This window comes from Kryptolebias marmoratus, linkage group LG4, assembly GCF_001649575.2.
Source record: "Kryptolebias marmoratus isolate JLee-2015 linkage group LG4, ASM164957v2, whole genome shotgun sequence".
In the NCBI taxonomy this organism is placed as follows: Eukaryota; Metazoa; Chordata; class Actinopteri; order Cyprinodontiformes; family Rivulidae; genus Kryptolebias; species Kryptolebias marmoratus.
In genome coordinates, this window is record NC_051433.1 from 23751677 (window position 1) to 23774617 (window position 22941).

Genomic DNA, 22941 nt, shown 5'->3' on the forward strand with positions numbered 1-22941 from the left:
CTGAATTTAGATTACTGCTGTAAATTCAATACTCCTTTATGAATAAAGTCACAAGGCTTACAGTGAAAGCTGCATCTAATATATATATATATATATATATATATATATATATATATATATATATTAATGAGCCTGAAGGTTTTGCGTCAGCCTGAACTGAGTCTAAACACACATTCAGGCTAACAGTATGCTGCAGGCTGTAAGCAGTGCTCTTTAATTGGGCCCTCAGAGAAAACACCAGAACAATCCACCTAACAATTCATTATACATTAAACAGATGATTACCACTACAGAATTTATTTTTTTGTTACCATTATTTTGATATTATACTAATAGTCTGTTACAGTTAAGTTTCCCATGACAAAATGAAAAAAAAAAGTCTTCCTCTATTGTTGAATGTTAGTTCATCATCAGTCATTATGACTAGCATTTTATGCTTCGGTTTAGACACCAAAGTTGGTGAAGAATTACATTATTACTACTCAACATGTACTCAACATCTTTATCCATTGCCATAAATAGCAGGCGATCATGTGACTGACTGTGTGAGTTTGTCTGACTTTTAGCAAAATATCTCATGAACCACTGAACAGATTTAAATGAAACTCAGAAATTAATCACTGAAAATACATCTATAGCAAAATTAACTTTTGGAGTTGACCTGATTCGAGATGGTCGCCACACCTAATCAAAGTGAGCAAACACAAAAGTGGTTATAATCATGTAGTTTTTACAGATACCAAGCTAAAACTTGGCATGGTAATAAATGAGAGTCAACCTCAACGCATACTCTGAGTGCGAACAAATTGCACAAGATCTTTGTGCAAAACTCAGATGAGACATGAGCTTGAGATGGGGGTGGAATTACACTCGGAATAAGCACTGAGCCTCTTCCTGTTTGCGGTGATGATAGGCAGTTTGACAGATTCCATCAGGCAGAAGTCCCCGTGTACTATGTTTGCATTGGGATCTGTTGTGAGGGAAGGTAGCAGGTGGAAGAGAGCACAAAGAGGTGGAAGCATGCTCTGGAGAGGTAGAGAATGGAAGCTAGTATGAGCAAAACATAAATATGTGTGTAAATGACAGGAAGACAGGTAAAGAGTGAAGCTGCAAGGTGTAGCTGTACTGGAGGAGGATGAGTTTAAGTACATGGGATCAACTATCCAAAGCAATGGACAGAACAGTAGAGAGGTGATGAAAAGAGAAAAGACAGGGTGGAGTGGAAAGAGACCTGCCAAGGTATGCATGGTTTGGTGATGGTGGCTCTAACATAAAGACAAGTGGTGGAGCTGGAGTTGGCAGAGATGAAGATGTTCATTCGGAATGACCAAAATTGACAGGATTAGATTTGAATACATCAGAGGGACAACTCAGCTCAGGTTAAAAATGGTATGATTACTGTACTGAAATAAATCAATAATAATGAAGTTTACATTTGTATTTCTCATCAAATACTTTGCATTCACCAACAATCTCAGGTTTTCAGTGGTATATTACATGTGCAGTGTGCACCAGCTCGTAAAAAAGGAACTTGTGTACACAGCAGATTTGCACAAGAAAACCTGCTTGTAAAGTTTTAAAAGACTATAGGAAAAAGAAAATCTTAAGTTTTGTTTGAGAAATTCTGTTAAAATGATAATTTTTAATTGAAAAACTCGAAACACAGACCGTATTAATGTTTGAAAAAAATCGCAAAAGCTTTTAACAACATTAAATTGTAAAACATCTATGCGTATGAAGGACATTTCACCAGTAAAAGTTAAAACCAAAACAGATGGTCCAGCTTTAACATGCACCACAATACCCAGAATTACAAAATTCTCCAACAAATCTGTATATGATGATTTCTTTGGCGTCCCAACTTTTCATTATTCACAAACTGAGTCAAGAAGAAGGTTGCAGGTTTGACTCAAGAACCTAACATGCGTCTTTCTGCTGAGCTTGTACTGTATGTTCTACTTGGGTGGGTTTTCTCTGGGAGCTTTGGATCATCCCACAGCCGCCAAACATGCATGTTAGGTTAATCGGCCAGTTGAAACTGTCTGTTTCTCTTTTTTATCTTTGGTGTATGTGGTATATGGAGTACTTCACCCCTCGCCCAATGACAACTTGGGATAGGCACCAGCTCCTTGCAACCCTGAAGAGGAACACTCGGGTAAAGAACATGGATGGATGGATGTGGCTTGTGCCCTTTTGTCAAATCATACTGTTTTGTTCTTCACATTAGATTTAGTCCAATACATGTTTGGTGTTTATATTTAAAAGATCTGAAATCAGAACCTCCTGAGCTCAAACTTGGTTACCGTCGGCGTCATCAATGTATCATTCAAATTTCTGTACTTCTGATCCATTTAAAACAGCCTCTGAACCTCCATAAGCCAGTTTACTTGCACGGTAAGAAAAATTATCCTTCCTTAACTATTTTATTTAGGGTTGCTTGTGTATACCAAGTACTTAATTAAAAGTATAACTTCTAAACAAATTGTTATAGTCTTGTAAGATCTGTATTGGTTTCTTTGTTTCTGTGTTTAAAGCAAGCTGCAGTTATTCAAATAGTAAAAATGACATAGAACATCACTATATATAGATATATATATCTATATATATATATAAATCACTCTAGTGTCTAACTGTTGAATGAGCTGTTTTGTTCAAGTAAAAAAAAAAGAAATTCCCTCCACATATAAATATTTTTGTAGTTGTTCCTGACCTTGGATGGTGTGTTTCACTGTGGCTTCTGTTCTGTAAGTTTTTGAGGTGATTCCTCACACTGTTTTTCATTTGTCAGAGCTGATTCAGAAATGGAGGAGTTTCTGATTGTAGACCTGAGCAACTCCAGCACCACAAGCTTGACAATAGATGAGGTAAGTCTCATTAAAGTTGACTTACTTTTATCATTATTATTTAAAGTTTAGAACCCTGAAGAAAGTTTAAACTGGTTGCTAAGAAACAACAAAAACACTCAAAAGTGTTGTTTTGGATTTTTCATGACATATGGAGAAACTTTATTTCATAACGACTACCGTTTCATTTACTGTAAAAGTGAACAACTAGCTTTACATTTCCAACTTTAGATTTACAGAAATTGCTTGAAATATTTGCTGTTTGTGGCAGCAGCTGAGGTTTAACAATGCTATCACTGATCTGCTGGTCTTTCTAACACTTTCCAACAGTGTGAGTTGAAAGCACACACACACACATCGGGATTCAAACTCTCGTTCAAATTAAAGATCATTTCGAAACTCTGTCAGTATCAAGTTATTTTGCAATTTTGAAAACAAAAATTACCCATGCTGCTTTGATGTTTTCTTTTTCATATTTTAAATGAGCTGTAGCTGTTAACAGATGGTTAAAACAAGAGCATTTGTGCCAAAACTGAATGCAATGAAACAGTTTCCTTGGAAACTATTGAATTTTATGCCTATATAAACTCTAATAACACATTAAATACCATAATGAATTACTTTAACTGAGGACATTTTTGAGGGATTCTTTCAAATGCTTTTAAGCTAAAGAGTGATTAAACCTCATGAATCAAACCTAAATGTGTCACTGACTGAGGTACTTGTCCGGCTTATAAAATCAACATTGGCATTGGTGTTATGGCTATGAAATTTTTAGGAATCAAGATGACTTTGCTTATTATTTATTTTAAAAAAGTCCTCCAGTTGTTGTTCTTTGCTGTAGTTTTTGTGACAGTGCATCATGTGTTTCACAGATGTATAATTGCAATTTAAAGACCCTTTTATCTGGACCTACAGCAAAAAAAGGACAACTCATTTTGAATTTAGTATAAGAGGTGAAGACAACATTGTGGACTTTGAAAGTGTGTAGCAAGAAGAAGAAGCACAGAGAGTTGGAAAAGTAAGAACAGAGCAAAGTCTGCAAGGTCTTTGCAAGTTTTCTTTCAGTGCTAGCAGAGCAGCTCCACCTGTTGTCATCAGTAGTTCCAGGTAGACAAGCTGGTGCCAACATTGCTTCTGCTGCAAGCCAAGAGAGAGGAGCCAGGGATTATGAACTTACAAGACTCTATCATACTGATCAGGAAAATAACTAATGACTGTTAAAATTATATATGTATTGTTTATTTATGATACATATGTGGGTTACGTTTGCTTGGTTTTGGCTGTTATTGTTACCAAGTTTTGAATAGCTGAAAACAGTGTTGGGTGAAACAAGCTGAACCACAGTGACTGAGAGATCTGAGGAAATCTCTTGACTTGTAGTGTTTGAGATGGAGCGCCTGTTTTTTTTTTTTTTTTTTTGTAATTACTCTGCACATTTCATGGTCTGATTCGGGGGTGGCAAACTGAAATCTTTTTTATGTTTTCCACTTACAAATACTTTGTCTGTTTGCACATTGATAAACTCTAGAAATGACCCTGAACTCTTCCCAAACTGATGGAAACAACAATTGTTTCTCTCAGATCATTGCTGATGTCTTTTCTTGGCATTATGTTAACACACCTGAATGCTCCAAAACAGCAAAATGCTACAACATCTGTCGAGGTGCTGTAATTTTCTGAGGATCAGTTAATTCAAGTATTTGATTGGCAGTGGCTGACTGTTATTTAGTCTTTTATTGCCTTTTGATGCAGTAAAAGTGGACCTATTTCATATTCAAACATTGCTTCTGCATGGTGGGTTAGTTTTAGTTAAATAAAAAGTGACACTGGTTAATTTGTCACCTGTGTTGTTTATCTGAGGACAAATGCACCTCATTTTAAGATATAATATGGACTAAATTATTATTTATCAGGGCCTATGGAATACTTTTTAGTTGAAAGTGGGTCTACTTTCTTTAATATCTCAACGTAGAAGCAACTAAATGTCTTGTCAATCACTGAGCTTTTCTTGAACGAGGCTACCCACAAAAGGTCCATAATAATGTAAAACTTCAGAAACAGAAACAAGTTTTCAACTCTTTTGTTTAACAAATACACACACAAACATACATTTTTGATACATGTACAGCTTATACAGTTTAAAATATCTTTTTTTTTTTTTAGAAACATGATACCTTTTAGGGCAACATGGTAATGCAGTGATTACAGCTGTCACCTCCCATCGAGAAGGTAGCAGGATCACCTCCTAACCTGGGGGCTTTTTGGGGGTAGTTTGCATGCACTCCCCACATGTGGGTTTACTCCGGTTTCCTTCTACAGACCAAGAACAGGCATCTATAGTTAATTGGCAACTCTAGATTGTCTCTAGGTGTGAGTGAGAGCGTTAATGGCAGTTTGTCTTTTTGTGTCCCGGTGATGGACTTGCGACCTGTCCAGGGTGTCCCCTGCCTCTCTCTTTACAGTGATTGCTGGAGATAGGCACCAGCTCCCTGTGACTTGGAAATTAGAAGCGGGTAAAAGAAAATGAATGAATGGATAATGCCCTTCAATCAGAGCACATCTTCATGTGGAATGAAAAAGGAGCTGATAACTCTTGCATGGCTCTAACATTATCCTCTATCTGTTTTTGTTTCATTGAATCAGACCTGTGAAATTCCAGAAGGACCTGAAAATGAGGATAGAGATGGTTTCAGTAAGCAGCAGCTTATTCAGTCAATAAAAACTCCAGAGACACCACACAGCAGTGACCTCAGTGAGGAAAGCTTCAAGGACAAAAGTGATATAACACGACATGAACTCAACCCCACTGCTGAAAAAAAGTTTATCTGCAACCAATGCGACAAGAGATTCAGCAAGTCAGGGACTCTGAAGACTCATCAGCGGATCCACACTGGAGAGAAACCTTACATCTGCAACCAATGCGACAAGAGATTCAGGTCGCATGGACATCTGACACGTCATCAGAAGACCCACACTGGAGAGAAGCCTTACATCTGCAACCAATGCGACAAACGATTCAGCGAGTCAGGGGCTCTGAAGACTCATGAGCTGATCCACACTGGAGAGAAACCTTACTACTGTGACTCATGTAGGCAGCATTTCAGGCAGGCAACTCATTTGAAATCTCACAAGCAAGGACATCCACACTGGAAAAAAGCCTTACTTCATAATTTCATCAACGTTAAAGAAATGCTTTAAACCAGTTAAGGATTAAGAAAAAACCTTTATTTCACTGTTGGCTTTAAGCTCCATCCCAAAAGTACAATAAAGCATCAAAAAGCGTATCAGAACAAACAGTGCTTGTTTTATAAATGCATGTTTTATCAAATCTGTCACTGAACTTCCCCAGTAATAATGGTAGGTATGCAACTTAAACAAAAGATTTTTAGTTTTTTAGTGTCTGTGCATCTTTTCAAGCAAGTACAGAATCTTTGTATGACTGTTTAGGTAAATAAAAACTGCATCAGAAGGCATTTTGTAGAACTTAAATTAAGTGTTTACAGTGTGGTGCATTCCAGGACATTTAACTGCTTTTTATTAAACTAGTGAAGTGTGGCTTCAGCAGAAAGTTTGGGGTCATTGTCCTGCTGGAAGGGGAACTTCTGTCCTAGTCTCAAATCTTTGGAATGCTCAAATATGTTTTCCCCCCAAATTCTCTACATTTTGCCCCATCTGTCTCTTATCTTAGTTAAAAAAAATAACTATGGTGATTTCTGTTGTTATATGAAGCTTAGCTCTGTGCATTATCTAGCTAATAAAGGTTCTTTGGACAGATACGCCCATCTCTGCAGAAGACTTACCTAGTTCCCTCAGGATCATGATGGGCCTTTTGGTTACTTCTCTGAATAATGCTCTCCTTGCCTGGTCCATGAGTTTTTGTGAACAATCATGTTTTGGCAGGTTTGTGCCAGTTCCACAATCTTGCCATTTTTAAATAAAACTAGCACTCCTTGAAGAAATGCATATCACCAGCTGTCTTAGATGCCAAAGTTTAAGACAGATCTTACCCAATCTGTTAGTGCTCGGAGTATGCAATGGGGATGACTATCATCTACTACCACACCAAATGTTAATTCAATATTTGTAAAATTGGCTAAGGCATAAACATTTTTATGTTTGCTAAATTTGATTTGCCATATTACATTAGGTTGACTTCAACTATGAATCCAATGTAGATGTGCATCCAATTATTACTTTCTGGAAGTTTCATTAAAATTTTGCAAAATGACAGAAGGGTTCAGTCTAGGTAATGCACATGTTTTGTTAAGTTAGTGCTCTGTAAGTGCTAAATGCACTGGGGATGACATAGCTCCCACCACACTAAATTTTAGCTCAATACGTGAAAAGTTGACTGAGATAAAGTGGCAGACAAATACACACAGGAACACACACAAAAAGACCTGTTGTAATCTCTGACATTCTCTTTAACTATGTTAAACAGGTTAATGTTGTTGATGAGCTGTTTGAAAGTAAAGACTCTTCAGTAAGGTTAAGTCCATAGACAAAAATCGTAGGGGGGTTGGACCCCCCCCATCCCGCCCCCCAAAAATTAAACAAATAAAATGGTGATTGCACCCCCCCAAAATCATTTGAGGAAATTCTACTTTTAGGCAATATATTATTTAAAACATATCCACCCTTTATATAGACAAAACGATGCAGTTAAGCTTTTCAAAAATGCCTTTCCCCCACTTACAGAGAGAAGAATGCAGAAATCATTCCACTTAAAAATAGGACAGATCAGATGGATGAAGAGGAGAGAGTCGGCATAGGGGCTGCTGTTTGTACAGCAGCTGCTAATGCTAACTTGGAGAGAACAGCAAATAGCTTTGCTTTCTGTCAGGACCTGTTCAAAGTAAGAGATCAAATGGATTCTTGTACAGATTAGACAAATGCGTGACAAATGGCTATTTAACATTAGACATATATGTTGGGCCAACATTGGTAGATGGGGCTAGTGCCAAAGATGCCAGGTGATGTCCAAATAAAATAAATTTTTCAAAATTTATTTAAAAAATAGCCAACAGTATTTATTCTAATTGATAGAAGAATTTAGTAATAATAAGGTGTCCATCTGTTCATTTTACAACAGTACATTTGACTGTACCTTTGGCGTGCTCCTGAAAATTGCCTCTAAAAAATCTTCCTGTTTATTGTCTCTCCCCAATAATGAAGTGTGATTTCTACCCTTGGTGCTGAAGCTGAGATAAACAAATATTACTACAGTATTGCTCTTAATAAAGTGAAATTCCTTATAATTTAAATTTCAGCACAAAAAAAAATGTTGAAACAACACTTGTCTATTGAGACTTGAAATCAAAACATAATCGATACACATTAAAATGCATCTGTGGTATACTAGTTTATTGTTATATAAATAGCAAAATGCATTTAACAAGAGATAGACTACAGACTTTAAATGTGATCCATATTAAAAACTGATATGAACATAATATGAATAATCAAGCCATAACATTTTACTTGCTGGCTTTATCACAGTGGTTACACAGAACACATACATTATGTCTGCATCCTCTTCGGGTATTTCCTCCTACTTCCCTTCATAGCAACTCTAACCAGGAACATTTGGTTTATTAAGCCACATGGCTTCACTCACTGAGGCCATGTTCTCATAGTAAATTTAAAACTATCTTTCTAAAAGAGTCAGAAATGCAAAAGTTGAACAAATTCTTAAAAGACAATGACTGCAACTGTTAACTAGACCAAGGGACATATGACCTCCAGCAGCTCATGTCAGCTTAGCTATAGGCTTACTTGCACATCAGTCATTAAACAAAGAGCCATGTCTCTAAAGTTTTAAGTGGTGAAAACTTTACTTTTAATGCTGAATAGGTTATTTCCTGCAGTAATGAAAGACATTACGGGGTGTGGCAGCAGTAACAGGAACAATGAGAGCTCAGTGCAATGAAATCTGACGGAGGATCCTCACAGGATGTATTAGCCTGACACTGATTGGTTGATACCAGATAAATATTTGTATCCAAGGTTTTCATCTTTATTTGAAACAATTCTCTCTTAGTTCTTGTATGATTCTACGCCATTATTGGCAGCAGTTTAGTGTGTTTTATCTCATCATGTTAGAAGGAAAAGAAGTTGAGCTTCGGTGCAAAGATTGGAATGTTTCTCGCTCCACACCTTTGAAAGTGGACAAGATGTTTTAGTGGTTTCCTATCTGCAGGTTGTTGACCTTGTCAGTCACATTTCAGGCACTGGGGACTTGTTTCACTTGGCAGCCAGCAAGCTCACAGGTGGATGGCGGAAAGAGTTGTCATGGAAACAAGCCACCAGGATGGGACACTGTGCAGACTGCAGCAAAAGCTTTTATTGATAGCTATCCCATTGAGCTGATTTCTGGACTGTTACTGAGCTACCTGCTGAGTTTGTAAAAAAGAGGTTCAATCATTTCCTGCAGATAAAAGAATGACAGAGACTTTTAAAGAAGCAGCTTCAGTCTTCAAGTTTAACAAATGCTAGAATACTGCTGTATTTCTTTCAGGGTCTCCTGACATTAATATACAATCAAAATCTAAATTCATTCCTCTTCTTTTTCTTTCAGCTGTTCCCTTTTTAAGGGTTGCCACAGCAAGTCATCCTCCTCCATCTAACTCTGTCTTCCGTGTCCTCTGTCCTCTGTCCTCACTCCAACTCCCTCCATGTCCTCTCTAACTGCATCCATATGTCTTCTGTCTGTCTTTTTCTTGGCAGCTGCATCTCTAACATCCTTCTACCAATATACTCACTGTCCCTCCTCTGCACATGTCCAAACCATCTCAGTCTGGCCTCTCTAACTTTATCTCCCAGTTCTTCAACCTGTGCTGTACCTCTGATGACCTCATTCCAAATCCTGTCCATTCCTGTCTCTCTCAAGGAGAACCTCAACATCTTCAGCTCTGCCACTTCCAGTTCTGTCTCCTGTCTTTTTGTCAAAATCTAAATTCATTGGATAATAAGAACTAATACACATTTTGGGTTGTATAGAAAAACAAATTCTTACTGTTTAAAGTCAACATTAAAAATTAGTTTTATATTTGGATATTCGGATCTGTCTGAAGATCACATCAATTTGTCCTTAAAAAAATATTTCAGTCATTTTGACAGGTGGTTCTGTTTAGAAGTCCTGAAGAATTATTATCTTAAATGTTTTAGATAGCTCCTTGAATGGTCTTAGTTTGGAGAAATATATGTTACATTGAACATTGCAACTGACTGCAACTGAGTCAACTTGTTGGTCTGTTGTTTTATTTTGATAAAAATTCTCAAAACCTTTGTACAGGATAGAAGAATTTTCTTAACTTTAAATATAATTTCTATGCACTGTTGCACCGATTTTAGTTCCTAACTACCTATTGTAGCTGTGGGGCCATAATTGGTGATGCACAAAAGATGCGTGAGAGATTTAGTTGCAGCCTGGTTGTAGACCATTAAACTGGGGGGTGGGAGAGAGTGTGCCAATGTTGTACATTAATTGTTCCCCTTGTTACTCTTTTTAAACTGTGCTGGAGAATAAATGTTCAGGTCCTGACTGCTGGTGTGATGAGCATTAATCTGCTCATCTATAATAGTGAGTCATGCAAAACCGATAACATACACCTTTACACCGCCATCAGTTTTGCTATAGATGTTTCTCGACATAGAATTTTGCATTTTGTTGCTAGCATAAACAGCAGCAGCAACTAGCGGTAGCACTTCTGGTGCAGCTTTGGATTTCTCAGGCAATAATTATGTAATGCAGAATTGAAAGATGTGTAAAGATTTAAAAAATATGGTTAAACCACAAGAAAATTGAGTTATTTTAGGGTGACAGCAACCCACTTTAATCTTAGCTCTGGTTAGATTACCTGCCAGCTCATCTGTCTTGTCAGAATTAAACCTTATTTCTTCAAACAGATAAGATTTTATTCTGATAACCTTTCTTCATAACCTCATTTCAAAATGGCTGAAGTATTCCTTTAAATGCTTATTGGGTTTTTTATTATGTAAAATCTTTACATTAAAAGTAGTTAACCAGTAACTGAATCATTTAATTAAATGCAGTGGAGTACAAAGTTTAACTCTTTGCTCTAAAATGTGGAGAGTTGGGGTACTGAGAACCATGACAACATAAATACACTGTATTCCAAATTATTATGCAAAACGTGTTTAGGAGTGACAAGGTAAGAAATTTTTGGTTTGTCAGCTAAACTCATTGATGGTGATGTGTGTCAAGGCTCCTTATATCATTGAAAGCAATTGCAGACACCTGTGCTAATTAGTTTGGCACGTGTGTCCAATTAAAGGCAAGACTACTTAAGAAGGCTGTCCCACATTATTAAGCAGCCTACATTTTCAGCCAAAATGGGAAAGAAAAAGGATGTGTCGGCTGCTGAGAAGCAACAAATTGTGGAGTGTTTAGGTCAAGGCATGACTACAATCAACATTGCCAAGACACTTCATTGTGATCATCGCACAATTAAGAAGTATGTAGCTGATTCACAGCACACACGTGTGCGTGCTGATAAGGGAAAATTGCGGACTCTTTCCAACAGGCAATTCCGTCGGATTAAAAGAGCAGCTGCAAAAATGCCTTGTCATGGCAGCAGACAAGTTTTTGAAGCTGCTGGTGCCTCCAACGTCCCCCGCACAACAAGATGCAGGGTCCTTCAGAGATTTGCAGCTGTGCGTAAGCCATCCTGTCGACCTCCTCTATCCACTGCACACAAGCAGAAACGGCTCCAGTGGGCCAAACAATACATGAAGACTGACTTCAAAACTGTTTTGTTCACCGATGAGTGCCGTGCAACGCTCGATGGTCCAGATGGATGGAGTGGAGGATGGCTGGTTGATGGACACCCCATGCGAACAAGGCTACGGCGCATAATAATTTGGAACACAGTGTAAAGTAAAAGCACAATTACAAAACTTACTCTTTTTTTTTTTTTTTTTTTTTTTTTTTAATAGCCAATCAAGGCACTCTCATCTAGTGTAAAAACTCACTTACATCGATTTATATAGAAACTATACAATATATTGGGTCAATGAAAACAGCTGCTTCACACATACCGTACTTGCAAACAGTCAATGAAAGGTCTACTGTGTTCCCAACACCAAGGTATATTTGTCTTCATTCCCGCAGTAATAGAGGGGAAGAGGGGTGGAGACAGTATGCAGGAGATGAAACATGTTGTCAGGGGAAACTCAACAGAGGTTGTCTGATTGCACCTCGAGGCTCCAAGCTGTCAGTCAACATCAGAAACTAACAGAACCTCCAGGCTTTCACTAGAGATCCACTGTTTCTAGATGATGTGCCAGTAAGGTTTAGATTTGCATTGTAGTAAAGGAAGAGTATTTTTTAAGATATCGACACAAGGTTTGCGGGAATCTTACCATCTCACTAGTAAAAGCAGTAGGAGCAGATGGCAGTTTAATGTAATTTCACAGACAGAACTAGATGGAAATCCAAAATGGCACAAATTTTCAGTCATCATATCAACTGGCTAAGTTTTAAGTAAAAAATATCTGCATTCTGCAGGGCTTAAGATTCAAATTATTCCCAAATAAATGCCATTCAGAGAGAAACACACTGCTAAGTACAGCAAGTTTGTGTTGTAACCAGCCCCCGCTGCATGGTTAAATTCAGATTCTTTTTTACAGTATAGTATGTACATACCCAATGTGTGGTGATTCTGGACGTTTGGTATTTTTTGTACTTCCTGGTGGGCCGTCTCGACGGCTGATTGGCAGCTCTTCGTCACTCCCTCTACACCTGTGGCAGATCAGGCTCATCAGGAGACAGATGGTACTTAAGGCCGTGGTGGGAACCAGACCAGCGCTGGAGCATTGTTTTGCCTCTGTGGTAAAGTGCTAAGCCTCTTGTGATTTACGAGTTTCTTAGTGAACCCTTTTCTGAGCTTTTTGCATTTTTGTGCTTTTACCTACCTAGGACAACCTGACCTGCATGGATTCAGTCTGGTCTGTTTGTGGAAACCTGCCTTGGAGATAAACTACCTATCTGTTTGCCTGTGCCTGTCTCCCTGCCTTGAGAGGGATACTTACCCACTGCCTCCTGGAGAAACTGCTAACCTGCTACTGGGAAATACTTACCTTCGTACTCACCTCCGTGCCGTGGATCACCCTTTGCACAGTAAGGCCTCTCACCTGAGGATTAATACTTACCTGCCTCTTCACCAAGGTAATACTTACCACGACCTCTGCTTCCAGGTCCTGGTTCCTGTTATTATCACCGTTCCCGATTCACTGTAAAATAAACTCACTGTCTATTATCTTGGTCTCCCGCGTCTGTCTGACGCCGAGCTGCTCATTTTAGAATATTGCCGAATCCTGACACAATGTCTTTAAATAATGCACATAAAAACAGACATGGTCTTAAAATCATAGTTTAGAAAATATGAGGAAAGAAGATTTTATTGAAGTTGTTCATTAAACATGTTTCTGTGTGTAAACCACAATGAAACCAGTGATTGTAGACATTCTAGCAAAATAAGAAACACATTTTTTTAAGAATTTTAAAAAAGCCTTACATCTATTAGTTTATCTAGTGTATAACATTCATATTTCTATTGCTGGTTTACAGTACTCTGCAAACTTAAAGTCTAAATAAAACATTGTTATTTAATGTACAAAAAAGTAAGTCAAATCAGAGCTGATACAACATTACAGAAGTGTTTCTAACATTTTTCAATATATATCAAGTCTAAATGTATTTCATCAGCTTACATTTGAGTTGATAGACAAATTAGTATATATTTATATGTATTTCAGTGCACAACAGTCAACAGTGAAACTGTTTTTATAATAAACCAAACAAATTGAGTCTCTTAACAGTTCTGCCAGAGAAACATCCAAAAAAATGTTTGGATTTCAGCATTTATTTCTGTCCGCACACTGAATCCATGACAATGCTCATGCTGCGTTCATCAAAATAAGTTACTAAAAGTAAAGCACAGTGACTACTAAGTTCAGGAAGCTTAACAAAGCTGGCATATTGTGTGTCAAAATAAGTGAGAGGTAAAAAAGTAGTATTCTAAATTAGAGATTTAAAAATGTTGGTTCATCGATCGCCTTAGTCTAAGAAAATCAAAAAAAGAAAAGAAAGGTATATAATACAGAAAGACAAAATGAAAAGAACGTTCACTTTTACATAAAGAAGCAAGTATGTATATTTGTGCTACTGGACAATACTGTCCCTGCATCTCCTACAGGAATGCTTCTCTACCACATGTAATAGCTGCGTGAGGTGTCCACTTGGCTGGGTTTGGCCTCCGATGTGCCTTCTTTCTCCTTCTCACTGTCTGCCTCCCACAAGTTAATAAGAGGAGGATAGAGCTCATTTAGTGGTATTGATGAGGTTTTCTGCATGTACTTCTTTAGAGAATGGTGATAATTTTTCCTTTTCCACCTCTTAGCAATGTACACACCCAATAAAACCAAGCTGATGATTGCAAACATTGTTCCCATGACAGCTGCAAGAGCAGTGTTGGTCCCTTGATCGGATATTTCCACAGCAAAGGGCGCTTGCTTTGTTGTTACATTCACACATGACTTTTGTGTTTGATGGTGGATGTTGGAGACAGTGAGGCACACCTCGTACTCTGTCGCTGGCTGTAGATGAGTGAGGTTGTATTCGTGGACGTCCACGGGAACCCTGGCAGTGTAGGTAATATGTGGGTTGTCAATTTTCATAGTTGCGGATGACCACTTGAGATTAGAGGTCATTACATTTGAGTTTATTTTCCAGGAGACGAGAATTGAATGAGATTCCGTCTGCTTGACATAGATCTTCATGAGCTGTGTGCTGTCCAACAGAGTACCGTTCACCTTTATGGCTGTTACTCTGGTGTCAACTCCGTCTGAGTTTTGAGCCACACAGGTGTATCTGCCGGAGTCTTCAACTTGGATAAGAGAAATTCTCAATGTCCCTTCTTTGCTGAGGCTGTATTTTTCAGATAAAGTGTCCGTCACGATTTTGCTTCCCATTGGTGTCACCCAATAGATTTCAGGGTCAGGCTGGGAGATGGCTCTGCAGTCCAAGTCCAAGGTCATGCCAATTTCCAAACTGAGGTGGCTGGGGAAGGTATCATGAGAAATTATGGGCAGGCACTGATTTGCTAACTTTTTCTGCAACACCTCTCGCACACGCATACCCCTGACCTCTGCTGGCATTGCACAAAACATGGCTACAGGTTCCATAAATCGAACTGCAGTTCTGTTGGAGCCCATCCACTGGATGACACAGTCACAGCGCAGAGGGTTGCTGTGAATGCTGATCTCACGCAAATTGGGGAGGGAGTCCACCGTAGACTGATAAAGGGCATTCAAAGCATTGCTGTTTAGCATTAGACTTTCCAAAGCTGGAACGTCCCGAAAAGCCTGACGACTAATATAGGAAAACTTGGGATTGTTTGTAGCTTCCAGCTTGGTGAGCTCAGGAAGGTTATCCAAAGCATAATGATCAATAGAAACCAGCTCTCCCATGTTGTTTATACCCAACTCCTTCAATCTAAGCATGTTCTTGAAATCCCCCTCCTGAATCTTATGTATAGGGTTTTTGTTTAAATCAAGGAACTTTAGGTTAGGTAGTTTTTGAAGGGCTCTCTGAGGTACTTGAACCAGCTTGTTGTCATAGAAAGAGAGGCTCTCAAGATTGTCGAGTCCCACAAAGGCATTACTTGGGACATCTTTCAAATCCATCCCAGCTAAAACCAGGCTTCTTAGATTGCCCAGTGGCTTGAAATTAAAGTCTGTAATTCCATCAACAGGGTTCTCTCCAATCATGAGGATCTCCAGATTAGGTGTAGATTTAAACCATTGGCTATTTATGGTTTTGAGCTTATTAGAATTGAGGTGAAGCCTGAGGAGGTTATGCAGACCAGAAAAAGCATCAGCAGAAATGCTGCTGATCTGATTGTGGTTGATGTAGAGCTCCTGTAGGTTGCTAAGGTCTTGCAGACAGTAATCAGGCATTTCCGTAATCTGGTTCTCCTCCAAATGAAGCGTGGTGAGCTGGGACATGTTAGTGAGACCAACATCTCGAATGGTACTGAAGTTATTTTGGGAGAGGTCCAGTTCTGTCAGGTTGAAGAGCTGCTCCAGCTCTTCACTGGTTTTTGCAATGTAGTTACTTTGTAAGAGGAGAACCTGAGTTTCACTGGACAGGTTCCCTGGGATCCGTGTTAAACGAAGGTCATTGCAGTCCACAGTTATGGCTTCTCTGTAGGTGGACTGGGGAGTGAACCACGGTCGGATCTCGCACACACACAGCTGGGGACACTCATTGCTCTGGACACAAGATAGTCCAACAGATACTAGCAGCAGGCCAGCAAGCACCTGGGGAGAGCTGTCTAACCTCCATCTAGCCATGCTGGGAAAGGACAGGAGGATGGTCAGGTGACTTTGGAGGAGGGTGCGTAACAGTCATCAACCAAAGTTTCCACTGATGATGCCTTTCAGTTGATGAAACAAAACCCTCAGGAGACAAAGGTGCTCATGTAGTCAGCGGTACAGCAAAGGTTTCCAGGGTTTTTGGACTTTCTGAAAAACAAAAGACAAAGCTTAAAGTTTTAGACTAACAGCTGGGTGAAAACCAATCAATGTCCAAGGACAAACTTACAACATCCTTTCTAACACTCCAAAGGATTATTATAAAGCCTGTGACCTTCATAAGAAAATTATGAAAAAAAAATCCCAAAACAAACCTAACTAACAAACAAACAAAAAACAATGAGAAGAAGCTTTTAGAAGCTGCACAACTACAACAGCAACTTTGTATTGAGGCGACTGCAGCACTCTAACAAAATATTGCTTATATCATTTCTCAGTCTTACAAAACAACTTTTTCTCAAAAACAACATACCCATGTGAATGAACGCTGTGTTAGCTAATGTTAAACCTAGCTAATTTATTATTAATATTAAACTAAACTATATGTTTAGTTTTATGCCATTTTCTTAACTGAACAATGTCCATGTTTTTATGTGAATGTATATGTTGAGCATAGATCCACTGAAACAAACTGTGTTAATACCCATGGTGCTGAGGCTGCAAATGTATTAGTCCACCGGGGATTGAATAAACTTGAATTGACTAGACTATCATTTTAAAGGCCCTTATTTCTTTGTTCCTTCAAATTTTTAAGGCCAACTTCACTTTACTTCACTTCAGTATCAAGGCCAACTGTTCAGCAGGTAAACTAGGAGCTTTCCACTTGCAAAAAATATTGCCTGCTTGTTGTTTTGAACTCACCCCCCACCTATTTTTCTACTGTACTCCACAAAACTCAGTGTGGAGGTCTAACTGCTAAACTTACCACCAAGCTCACTGCATGATGCTTTCAGTTTGAAGGGCCATTAGCCTGCAGCATGTAACTTAAAGTACAACCAGACAAAAGACCCTAACAAAAGATATTTAGTCTTGCTACATCTAAAATTTCTTTTTTTTACATAGTACATGTTTCTCATAAATGCAGCAATTAAATAAGAAAGTAGAGTGACAAAGAACAACTGTGTCTACACCATTCTTGCGAGACTGAGTTATGTGCATCATCAACAGTTTTGAGAAAATGCAGGTTCAGCTCATTACAATGCATACACAAAATGCTGCTCTGAATTACTTGGAAAGAGATCAAATTCCATTGAGAGCTTTCATCTATCCAACAGGCCCATAAGGACTCCATCATTAGCTTCTCAGAACATCATTAAACATGATGAGATACTGATACAGACCGTGCCTTAAAGAAAGCAACAAAAAGATAAATGCCTTAATTTTTAATGCAACTTTCTCAACATCCAGAATATAGGACAAACATGGAGAAAAGTTTTTAGTGGGCTTTCAGTTTTTTTCCCCAGTTGAATGAACAGATGGAATAATATCCAACTTTTTTTCTGTGTTCTTTAAGTTTGTGATGGCTCATGACTACAATTGGGATTTGAAGGAAGGACCAGAGAAAAGGAGAAATCAGATGTAGACCTCTCAGTTACTTAATGGTACAGGGTGGGGAAGATAGTAAGAGTTTTAATGGGCATCTGTCAGCCCAAACGGGAATTACAATCTGTGAATTAGAGGGGAAATTATTACATTTGGCATATTTTACTTAAAAGCAGTGCTACAGTGTGTAAGACCCCCATTCATACTAGATAACAATGCAGCTGAGGCAAAAATAAATCAGCCAGAACATTGAGCGTCTGCAGGGTCCAGGGTGCAGTGGACTCCCCATGACAATACACGTCATAGGGTGTGATATGGTATAGGGTTTTGAGCATGTACAACACTTTTGTAGCAAGGTCATGGAGGTGTCCTAGGTGGAAGAGTTGTGGCGGTGGTGGAAGTAAATCCATGGTATGGGCCCTGCACACACTAAAGGCCTCGTGTGCAAAGGGTCCTTTTGCACAAAAATGGGGCAATACGCCCTTTTCCATACAAAAGTTAAGATGTATAAATAATGAAATTACTGTGAAAATGTGCACAGCCCCACCCCAACTTCATGACTGGCATCTGTTTGTTTCATTTTCACACTTAAAGGGTATGACGGGAAACTGTTAATGGTGTGAAAACAATTACTGTACACACCTAAGGGGTATACGACAAAGTGAGATTTACTGCCTTGTCAGCTATGTTGAGCTGAAAGTCAGAGTTATCAGTGTAACAGAGGATTTAGAATGGTTAGATGATTTTTCTGTTCTTAATAATATCCCAGGTAGAAAAATCATACAGTTATGTTTATATTTCATCATAGTTTTGGCTGGTGCTGGAACATTTAAAATAATTGTCTGATCGTCAAATAGTAACAAATAAATATTTCACCATCTTCTTGAGTCAGTCGGAGTCCCGCATTTAGGTTCTAATTAAATGTCAGCCTTATAATTGTCAAATTTGACCACAAGCTGTTATTAATCAAATATATTTTCATTTATTCATCCGATCTATTAAAAACTGTACAGGCTAAGGTTTCTAATCTTAAATAAAAATCTTCCTGTTTGACCAGAAATCTTTTTTACAATATACTTGCATAATTTTCAGCTTAAGAAATAGCTGAAAAATGAGTTTGGAAACTTGAAAATACTAATAAGCCATATTCCGGCTGTGTGCCACTAAGAATCTGCAGTTAGACTGCAGTATGCTTAAAAATGGAAGGATTATGCAACACGACACCATCAGAATCATATCAAGTTGCTGCTGTATGGCCTGTGTATCTTTTATATTTTGCAGGATTTGCTGAGACATCTATAAAACAGTTCATATTAGATTTAATTTGTTAGTACCTCTGTACATCAGAGAATGTTTAATAAATGTTTGATTTGATCAATGAAGTGAGATCGGACAGAGTCAGAGTTGAATAAAACTTTATGATTGTGGAGTTTAAAGCTTAAAAGCTTTTTGTCTTGATCCAAACAGCAGAAGGCAGCCTAATGGTTCAAGAGAGTGACTTTGTGTTCTTCGCTGGCTAAACTACAGTTTCAGAGCATACCAAGACCCTGGTGTCTCAGTAGTTTTACAGTAGTTATATCTATAAACATGTGTAGCTTGAAATGCCTCAGTCTCACTCCCAGCCCACTTCTGCATTGATTTACCATGCGTGTAATCCATGTAACTGGTATCCAATATTACTGGGCAGCGATAACAATGTGCAGCCATCCTCCGGTTCACTTCCACCTTAATGCCTGACCATTTGTTTCTGACTTCTGCAGGTGTGCGGTGCTCTGACCACAGCAGCTGCACAAACACTGCCACTCCTCTTGCGCTTGGCACTAATGCCAGAGAACAGCAAGTCAAACATGTTCCTACACTCCGTTACTTTATTTAGTAGCATAACCTACTCACATTTCCTGAAATTCCTCTTTTTCCGGCATGCCAACATAATTTTTGATCGTGCAGAAAGGAGAATGACACATGCAGGTCATATTTGAATTTTTTTACTTGTGGCATGTCGGGGGTGGTGTCTCATGTGGGCTCACATGTTACTGTGTGTGTTGTTTACGCTGCCTCTGTGATTCTGTCTTGGTCCTTGTTTAAGTGATCTGGGGTGGCTGTGTGAGATGGTGGAACACTAAATTGTTCATGTAAGGCTGATGCTGGACATGTGAAGAGGACAGATGTCCACTCACTCAATCATCTTCATTGGCCTCTGATTCTGAAACACTCATAAGCATTTTTATGCGCTTCTGTTTGTGTTGGACATGTTAGAACACAACTAAAAAAAGGAAATTATTTAGTGAGCCACTATCTTGTTAGAGATTAAATCGCCACAGCAAAACCACAGAATGTATTTATTAAATAAAAGGTTTCCACCTGACAGTAACAATAAACATGAAGCATAAAGTATGCAGGCTTTACATCAAGCTATTATTTGTGTTTGAATAAACTGTACCGCAGTCCAATTGAAGGATTGTTCAGAGTAAGGTTTTTCCTTTGTGCTTTTTACGAACAGATGCTAGCAAACTGAAGGAATATGAAATGTATGGAAAACAGTAGAAAATGTCGAATATCAGCATGTTTAGCATTCTCTCTATGAGAATGTCCATTCTCGTACTTTATTCAAAACAATGCTGTGCCACCAGAGTCAACAGTATGTCTTTGATTCTTCTCTCCTAATGTCACGGAAATGAGATGTCTTAATATAGTTATTGTTTTAAATATGGTGAATTTATGTCACCTTTGCAACAGCATTGCTCATTAGCAAGATCAGTTTGCCAGCAGGTGTTTAACAAGCCTATGTACTTGCTGTATTATGCCAACATTTTAAGATGTCCTTAACTTAATTAGGTTTATTTACGGGGCACTTCAGCCAGTGTCAAGCCAGATAGAATCCACCTACTTAATGCCCGGCACCACCTTATGGAGATGCCACCTAAGAGGCTTTCAAGCAAAAGAGCTGAGGAATACATCTGAACATAGGTAAACTGCCTGGCAACAGCACGAAGGAGGAAGAAACACCACTCCGCTCCTCCTATACTGGGGAGACAGGGCGGAGCGAGGGGAGATCAGGGCTACAATGGGATCTTGTTTTTAAGCTAAAGCATTGTATATTGTGCCTAGTGCTGTTTCAGTCAGGATTAGCAGTTGGAGATCCTGGAGGGGAGATTAGCTGGGGTTGTGTACAGAAATCACACCCAGAGGAGAGAAACGAGTCTCACAGCACTTTATTAAAGGCAATACATCTGCAGTAGCTACAACTGTAAGATCGGTGCACAGTGTCTTATATGAATTATTGCTCAATTTCTTGTAGCAATTTTTGTCTATGACTTTATTTACTAAATATTTAATGAATCATTTTGTAGTGCTATAGTACTAGGAAAAGCGTTTTGGAAACTACAAAGTAAAATAGTGCACCAGAAGTTGTGATTTCTGCTAATTCTACTCACTCAAATAAGTAAAACGCCTTAAACTGGTAGATATTTTGTCACAAAAATCTATTTCAGTATTGTATTGTTCTTGCTTTTGGTTATTGTTAGTTTTGCTGCCGCGTCCGCCTTTTTGTTTGTTTATTTAAGTCAATAAATTAGTTTCCTTTTTAAATGATGAGTCTGCGCTCTGGGTTCGCCTCCGTCTCCCTCCCTTCTGACATAAAATAACCATTAATAAGTGATATTTGATATTATTTTGGCATCAAAGGTAATAATAATTTTATTGTTGTGTTTAAATGAAAGCTAATTTATCTACTGATAGATTTTCAAATTTTTGTTTTAATTCTGTTAAATTGTAGTGTTTTCGTTCATCATACAATCAGAATCTCATACTGGCCCGTGTCTACTCCAGGATTGTTTTAGTGTCTGTGTTGTTTCTGCTGTTGATCATTTCAGATTCAGTAAAGCCTGGCGTGTTTACAGTTCACCAAGCTGGTCAGGTAAGAATCCTGCTGGTCATGAGAGTGCTCACAAAAAAACTTTCTAACGCCTGTGAGGTTTTGCCACCAAACTGCAGATTGCAGCTGTGCACTTAGGTGATTCATTTCCTACAGTCTGACAAAATTAATTTGTCTCCTCCTGTGGTAGGGCAAAGCTTTTCCAGGATGCCAGAAGAAATTACCTGGCTGATCATTTTAATTACCGTAGGCGGGCCCAAAGAGACACCCATGGAAATCACTGCAAGTTATGAAAGCTAAGCATAAAGATTGTTTATTCTATGTGATCTGGTGAGAGCATTATTAAAATGAAATTTAGACATTTAGTAACATGGTGGGTAGGAAAAAAGAGCAGTAATAATGACCAGGAAATTGCCCAAGTCAGATCTGAACCAGGGCCCTGATGCAAGAAGAACTTCTTCTTCTTTATGGAAACTCTTTAAGGAGTGATATAGATGTGCCCCAAACATTTAATAATTAAACTGATCTTAGTGTCTGCACTCACAGAAAGACAAAAAGGTTCACCAAGTTTTCTACTACAATTATGTAATATCTATTTGTCCAATATACTTAATTTAAAGAGGGACAATGCATAAAACAATGTTATACGTTAACAGACCCCAGCCCTAGTTAGGCTTTGTTTTAAGAGACACAGAAACATTAAACTACTTTTGTATTTTAAATAATATGTGATTGCTTGGGTGAGATAATTAGACAAGACCCCAGCCACTGAAGGGCCACACAAACACTGAATGGCATTTGGTCTTATGAGCTGAAAATCTCAGTGTGGAATTTCGACAAAACACTTTGTAAAATGAGCTAAACAACACCAGACTAACTTGCGTTCACCTGCAAACATCTGCCGTTTAATACTAATTCAAACGCAACATTCAGAGGTTACTTCTGAAAAACTAAACAAGACCTAAAGAATACAAAACACTGGTCTGCAGGTATATGATTAGTTGCTACATTTCTTTATTATAGACAGTATTTATACTAAAAAAAAAACTATAGAAATGCATTTAGCAATTTTTAAAATTCTATATTTAGGAATAAAAAAGAAAAAAAAACCTGTAATTTGACAGGATCTAGTACACTATGGTCCCTTCGAATCGCTTTCAAAAAGGCAAACATTGCTACAGGTACTGTAAGAACATACACATACTCCATTCTTTTGACTGTCCCCTCCGCCCGTCTCACCACCATGGGGAGCAGAGCCTTCAGTCGCTCTGCTCCCCGACT

The 22941-nt window shown here is 38.4% G+C and overlaps 2 protein-coding genes across 2 annotated transcripts; one reads left to right on the forward strand and one right to left on the reverse strand.

Moving 5' to 3' along the window:
• The first annotated feature begins 1758 nt into the window (after positions 1 to 1758).
• Positions 1759 to 8718, forward strand: LOC112451065 (gastrula zinc finger protein XlCGF71.1-like). The gene is made up of 3 exons (XM_025009207.2): positions 1759 to 2394; positions 2789 to 2864; positions 5490 to 8718. Exons 2-3 carry the CDS (start codon positions 2802 to 2804, stop codon positions 6042 to 6044), a joined length of 618 nt encoding a protein of 205 aa, XP_024864975.1. The 5' UTR covers positions 1759 to 2394; positions 2789 to 2801; the 3' UTR covers positions 6045 to 8718.
• Positions 8719 to 13250: 4532 nt separating this feature from the next.
• On the reverse strand, positions 13251 to 16390 carry LOC108244371 (leucine-rich repeat neuronal protein 1-like). The gene has a single exon (XM_017430518.1). It carries the CDS (start codon positions 16221 to 16223, stop codon positions 14076 to 14078), a length of 2148 nt encoding a protein of 715 aa, XP_017286007.1. The 5' UTR covers positions 16224 to 16390; the 3' UTR covers positions 13251 to 14075.
• Between the last annotated feature and the right edge of the window lie 6551 nt (positions 16391 to 22941).

Excerpts from the sequence above, each read along its gene's own strand:
- LOC112451065 (XM_025009207.2), top strand. The coding sequence starts at position 2,802 with ATGGAGGAGTTTCTGATTGTAGACCTGAGCAACTCCAGCACCACAAGC. Across the intron at positions 2,865-5,489 it reads CAAGCTTGACAATAGATGAG|ACCTGTGAAATTCCAGAAGG; the intron begins GTAAGTCTCATT and ends TCATTGAATCAG.
- LOC108244371 (XM_017430518.1), bottom strand. The coding sequence starts at position 16,223 with ATGGCTAGATGGAGGTTAGACAGCTCTCCCCAGGTGCTTGCTGGCCTG.